Source organism: Sebastes fasciatus, chromosome 1 (genome assembly GCF_043250625.1).
Source record: "Sebastes fasciatus isolate fSebFas1 chromosome 1, fSebFas1.pri, whole genome shotgun sequence".
Lineage (NCBI taxonomy): Eukaryota > Metazoa > Chordata > Actinopteri > Perciformes > Sebastidae > Sebastes > Sebastes fasciatus.
Window position 1 is genome coordinate 36,601,044 of NC_133795.1, and position 7,061 is coordinate 36,608,104.

General features: G+C 41.0%; 1 protein-coding gene across 1 annotated transcript; it reads right to left on the minus strand.

Annotated features, from left to right (window-relative positions):
• Positions 1-3,160: 3,160 nt before the first annotated feature.
• Positions 3,161-4,846, minus strand: LOC141777652 (tripartite motif-containing protein 16-like). The gene has a single exon (XM_074652118.1). The coding sequence runs from the start codon at positions 4,823-4,825 to the stop codon at positions 3,161-3,163; it is 1,665 nt and encodes a 554-aa protein (XP_074508219.1). The 5' UTR covers positions 4,826-4,846.
• Positions 4,847-7,061: the final 2,215 nt, after the last annotated feature.

The following is a 7,061-nucleotide window of genomic DNA, read 5'->3' on the forward strand; positions in this document are numbered from 1 at the left end:
GTGAGTTCTTTTTTTTGTTATGAAGTTTCCTCTATAAAACCTCCCTGGTCAAGACCTGTACAGCATCACTTGGGGTAATACAATATATTGTATTAACAAGTTTAGATTCAAGGAAAGACAGAGGTTCTGTAGGACATCTGAAACTCAAATGTGTCCACCAGTTTTAGTCGTCATCAGGCTGACAACCCACAGTAGTCATCATGGTAAAAAGTGTTATTAAGTTTTCTCAAAGTCTGGTGTTTTATGGAGAAAAAAGCCTGAACTACAGGATTCTCTCTATTATTGTAGATTTGTTAAAAAGAAAAAGTAGTAGGAAGAAATTCCCCAAACTTCCAGTTATCTAACAGCATTTTAAGCATGGGCTTTTTTCTTTGCTCAGATAATGAAACGAAGAAGCTCTTTCACCCCAACAGATATGTGTTTGAGGCTTTGGAGCTCTGAACAAACTGGAAAAGGAGAACACTACATAGACTTGACTCTTTCTATATTGTTGTCTTTAGTCAAAGAGTGTTGAACTGAACCAAAAACCAACATCTCTGCCGACACCAACGTCAAACAGACGCGAGTGTCAGAAACAACTTTATATACAGCTTTGCCAGACACACACACACACACACACACACACACACACACACACACACACACACACACACACACACACACACAAAGCATCCTATTGGACGATTGCATCCTTCAGTAATCAGGCCGTCATCTGTGTCAGCTGTAGCTCCACCTGTCTTCACTCTGGAAGTAATCAGTGGCGTCTGGTGAGCCACCTCATTGTGGCTCTTGTAATGCATCTTACACAAAAATCCAAGAGATTTGATCAATACACACTTTAAATCAATCTCATGTATTGCAACAAACAAAATAAATGCACATAAAGAAAGAGATGTAAATATCTAAAGAAAGAGATGTAGAGTCCATGTGGCAAGACGGTTTCGTTCATGAATCCAAAACAGTTTAAAAAGCCATAAATCCACAACAGTTGTTGTGTTTAAAGCTGCATGATACGGTTTGAATGAAGAACAAACAATAGTCCCGTTTGTGTGCTCTCCAGGTTGCTCAGAGAATCACCAAAGCACCACAGCTGTGGTTATACAGAGGAGACAACAAGCCCAGTGGAAATAAAACGTTCTGAACACGGTGTAGAAACAAGTGTTGAGCGTATCGTCAGAGGAATAATACGAGCTGAAGTGGAGAAAAAGAGCGTTCTTCTATCAGTATGTGGGGAAAGAAGTTGGAATTTGTATTCAATATATGAACTTGTGATTGTGTTCAATAACTATGATAACAAAATCCTCATGTCACAACTAATAAGTTATGTTACCTTTTAGTTTTAATCTTTTTTTAGATTGTTTTTAAACAGAGACTGACTGACTCTAAACATGAACACTGGACTTTGTGGTGTTTCAGGAGGAAAGCTGCCTCAGTTATTCTCTCCTAGTCACATTTACTCCTTCAGCTTTGTATGATACCCTGGAAAAAAGACAAGCAAAGACTTAGTTCATTCTTGTTTATTGATTATAGAAACCTTCAGTTTGTTCACACATCCCATCAGTAAAGTCTGCTAAATGACTCTTGTTCAATGATTTCACGTACAGATTCATTTTCATCCACACAATCAGTTTGTTTGAGCAGAATCTCAGCGATGTAACAGAGAATAATGATTTCCTTATTGATTATGATCATGATAATTACAGTTTCATTAAACATCTTAGGATCTCGTTTGTACGTCGATCTGGACGACAACATTTAGTCTGCCCAACAAATAAATGTGATTCTAGATATCTTTACAAAAAGTGGTGAGAACAGAATATCTATGATAAGAAATAAATCACTAGACCTTCCTTTAAGACCCGTGCAGTGGAAGAGAAACAACAACACACACACACACACACACACATACATATATATATATACAAATATTCATCAGACATTTAGAGCACAGAGAAGTTTACATTTTCATGCAGAGAAATATCAGTTCAGTTGAACAAAGATCATCATGAGCAGTGAAACAGACACAGGAAGGAGCCACCTGAAGACACTCACACATTTACAGAACCGCCGCCATTTTGGACTGAAAACACTTCTTATATTCATATTTTGTTGTTCAACACCGGCCATTTTGGTAGAATGTGACAATAGAATAGAAATAATGTGAATTTGTGGCTAAATTGTTACACAAATAATCAGTGGTCATGTCTATCATGTCTTGTGAACAGTTTTTTCCACTTATATCTTAATGTTTGATTGAAAGTCAACTTATAATGATCAAATTGCATTCAGTAATAGTAAATGGTGACATTTACTAGTCAGTATATTATACATTTTATACAAGGTGTAAATGTATCATCATGACATACAGTCTGCAGGTTACAAGTATTTCAGCTTGTTATTAAAGCATGTGTATCAAAAGCATTCATCATATAAGTGGTGTGTAACAATATATACATACTTACAAAGTTGACGTCATCACTGATGTTGTTGCTGCCGTGTTTATTCCTAGATGGAGTGTTGATGGAGCAGCTACAATGTTAGCATAGCCTGGCACTGATCGATCCGGACTCCGTTCAGAAAACAAGCATTTTAAAAGTTGTTTGCTTGCTGTGTTGCGGACAGACCCGACAAAGCATGAATTCACTCTTTTTACAAATCAACATCATATTATCGTTATTTCGGCATCATTTTGATCCGTTTATTGATATTAAATCACAGCACAGTGTGTTTATTTTGGGTTCATACCGCAGTAGCGACGTGTGGCTTGCTAATGTGCTTCCTGCTTGGTGTGAATGCACGGTGGTAACACAATACGAAGCACAACGTAACGTAACTTAAACTACTATAAACAATAGCACATGCACAACAACAGCACGATGTAATGATTCAATGAACCGCTGACACAATCCCCAGAAAACATAAACACTGAACTGTTCTCCAGCTTTTCATTTAGAAAGAGCAACAACCAATGAGGAACCTGCAACAGTCGCTGATGAATCCTGTAACTTCATCACTCAGTCAGTCAGTCAGTGACACACTTTAGTGTTTGTAGGGCTGGTCCTCTGCGGTCCAGACACAAATCAGCTCTGCAGCAACAATGATGGACACCAGAGAAGTTTAAGAGTTAAAACACTGAATTTAACCCTTAAATGACTTCTGTCTATTTCAGTTTACACAACTCAGCAGTGACATCATAATAATAAAGATAAAGTCCAGCATAGAGAGGCTCAGTGAATGTGGTCTGGACTCTGTGGAGGAGAGTCATGGTTTCAGAGACGCTGTAGAAGGACAGAATACCTGCACTGTGATCCAGGTACACTCCTACTCTGGAGGACGGAGGACCTGAGACGGGGGTTTGGACTTTGTTGTACAAAAATATATAACTGTTTTGGTTACAATCTAACGCCCAAGATTTATCATTGTATCCAAACACACATTCAATCCCCCCCCCTGCTCTCCTGATACTCTTGTATGCGACTGCTACATAAACTCCCCCTCTCCTCTCCACCTCCCAGTAACAACGTCCAGTCAGACTCTCTCTACTCAGGACCTGCTGACATTCAGTGAATCTGTCTGGGTGACTAGAATAAGACTGTTGTTGACTCATAAATGTTGCTTTTCTGTTCCCCTCAGATAATAACAGCTGTGTGTATGCTGTGTTTGGATCCAGTGTGATTTCTCGTGAATATTGTAAGAACCCAGCTCTGGTCTTGGGCTCTGGTTGTGACAGTAAAACATCCACTTCAGTCACTGTCTGTGAGACGTTTGTCCATTTCTCTCTCAGAACGTCCTGTAGTTTATCTCTGACTTCTGACACAGCCGCCGTCACGTCCTCAAAGTAGCTCAGAGGACGGATATTGATGCTGGATGTAGATTCAGTGAGTGGTGACAGTGAGGGGTAGTTAAGAAGAAACTGGTTGTGATCCTCTGTGTGTGACAGCAGCTTCATCTCAGCGTCTCTCCTCTTCAGCTCAGTGATCTCCTGCTCCAGCTTCTCCTGAAGCTCTTTGACTCGACTCACTTCACTTTTCTGCTGGGATCTGACCTGCTGCTTCACATCACAGCTTCTTTTCTCCATGAGACGGATCAGCTCGGTGAAGATCTTCTCACTGTCCTCCACTGCTTTATCAGCAGAGCGATTGACAGCCTCCACCTCCTGTTGGAGCAGCTTCACATCTTTCTCTCTGTCCTGGATCCTCTGCTGGATGTTGAGTCGACTCACCTCCAGCTCTCTCTGCCTCTCGGTCCTTTCTGCTGCAGCTGAGACGGTGTCGTGGCCTTTATGTTCATCCACAGAGCAGAGATAACAGATACACTGCTGATCAGTACGACAGAACATCTTCATCACCTCGTCGTGACGAGAGCAGATGTTCTCCTGGAGCTTCTTGGAGGGCTCCACCAGCTTGTGTTTCTTGAACGGAGCTGAGTCATAATGACGCTGGAGGTGTTTCTCACAGTAAGAGGCCAGACACACCAGACAGGACTTGAAGGCTTTCAGTTTCCTCCCAGTGCAGACATCACAGGCCACATCTTCAGGTCCAGCATAGCAGTGATCAGCAGGAGCAGCTTGGAGTCCAGTCTTCTTCAGTTCCTCCACTAAAACTGCTAACATGGTGTTTTTCAGCAGGACAGGCCTCGGTGTGAAGGTCTGCCTACACTGAGGGCAGCTGTAGATCTTCTTCTCATCCTCTCCATCCCAGAAGCTTTTAATACAGTTCATGCAGTAGCTGTGTCCACAGGAAGTAGTCACCGGATCCTTCAGTAGATCCAGACAGATCGAACAAGAGATTGCTTCCTGGTCCAGCTGAACTCCTTTCTGCGCCATTTCACCTCTCAGTAGCAACGACTGTCTGAGTTTCACTTCCTGAGAACCGACACTAGTTTGAGCTCTGATGTAATCATCATGTGTTATGTTGGTTACACCCACCTTCAAACTGTCGATCTGAAGGGGAGGGAACAAGGAAATAAGAGGACCGGGTGTAGAAGTCTGTGTTTGAGAGCAGGAAGAGGAGGGAGGAGTTATCAAGCTATGAATCATTCCAGGACGAGGAGCAGCACGACTGACTACGTCCCAAATCACATACTTTTCCTTTTTACTTCTAGCACACTGCAGCTGCCCTTACAAAGTACGTACTGTTGCATGCAGTATGAATACAATATATCTGCTGTGCAGAGGATTGTGGGTCAGAACAGCCAGAAAAGCATGCTGGCTTTCATACTGTAAAATGTGACCAGATGTAGTAGGACATCCTGGTATTTTTGGCACACTGCATTTGACATACTATGTATTGGGACATAAGAAATCTTTTTTTCTGTCATACTAAGTAGTATGGTAGAATGGGTTTTGGAACGCACAGTATGTTTCGTCATTTACAAACGGAGCCTCGGTTCAAACCTGCTCCACATTTGAAAACATTTCAGTTTTCAGCTGTAAAATATTTCTTGGCTCCTCAGGCTTTGGTGATGGCTCCACATTTCTCATAAACTCTTCCTCACCCGGGACAGGAACCCGGTGTGGGCAACGGACCGCTGTACGGGCAGCCGTTTACAGACAGGCTAGTGACACATTACACACACTCCTGAGGCTGCAGAGATTGTTTTTAAGAAATCTCATAAGGCATTGTTTTACTGCTTAATTTCTGTTTTACATAAGAAAGTAGAGATAAGTAACCTAAGCAACCAGTGTAGTAATAATAATAATAATTTATATAACACTTGTCAAACTTAAGTACAAAGTTCTTTCCAGATTAAAAGATTTACAGAAAAGAAATGAAAAATAAATCTAAATCTCATGTAACAGCGGGGCAGCTAAGCTGAAATATTCATAACAATTGTGCATTTTGCGATAAAAGCAACAAATTAGTCACAGATGTAGGGTTACATGTCACGAAAAGATATAGATATCGGGGCGCTGCCAATTCGGCCCCTGACAGACGCGGCAGCCATTTTCCGAAATGGCCGCAAAATAGGTTTTCCAAAACGTTGCAGAAAACTGATTTTACGACTCTTGATGATTTCCAAGGTGCGTTCAAGCTGATGAGATCAGATGTCAGAAGATCACAGAAATGATTTATTTACCTCCTCATTTTTTAAGGGTACTTTTTAAAAGCTTTTAACCTGAGAAAAACATGAAAACCAAATAAAAGGAGCATGGTCACTTCAGGGTCAAACTTCACCCCCATGCCTTCATGGTAGAATGACAACCAATAAAGCAGTAAAACTGACAGAGATAACGCTGGATACATTTATTGGTTGCCAGTAACCTCTAATCACAGTTAAAGTGATGCTGAACTTTGGTAGAACTTTGGGTTGTATTGCTAGCAGTAAAACTGACAGAGATGACATGAGAACTTTTTAGTTGGAGTAAGCACTTCAGGTTCATATGACGATGTTTTATTTTTGCAATGGCCTTCTAATCTGAGCAAAGGAGCTGATATTTGTCCGGTCTCTAACCTGTGACCAAGCTGACTTGGTTGAACTTCATTTTTTTGTTTTATTTTTTTGATATGCAATAGCACTTTAAAAACATGTATATACTATTGTATAACAGCAAACGCTGGCCGGGTTGCGGCATGATACAAGAACTGAGGAAGCGGGTTGCTGGAGGCAAAGTTTGACCAAAAGAAATCCAATTAAATATTCCATTGCCATACTCCAGCACATTGTTTACACTTTGGGATCCACAAATTTGAATGTTTTGGACGTGATTAAAGTGCGCACGTTGTTGGTTTGCTTGGTTTTGCGGAGCGTTTCAGACGGAGGGAGAATACAGGTATATTCAGGCAGGCAGTATGAAAAATAATGTTGCATTGTCAGGGAAAACATAGGGTGGTTCCCCTGAACGTTTGTGAATGAGGGGATAGATGGACTGGTACCACGGGACATTTTAGAACATTTTCATATTTTTCGTAGGTCTTGCGCTGATCAGCCACCACACTCTAAGAAAAAACATCTGAAGAAAAACAGAAAATGTCCTGGAAGAAAATTACCAGGGGTCTCATGTATAAAACAGTGCGTAGGATCCATACTAAAAATGTATGTGTGCACAAAAGCCTAAAAAT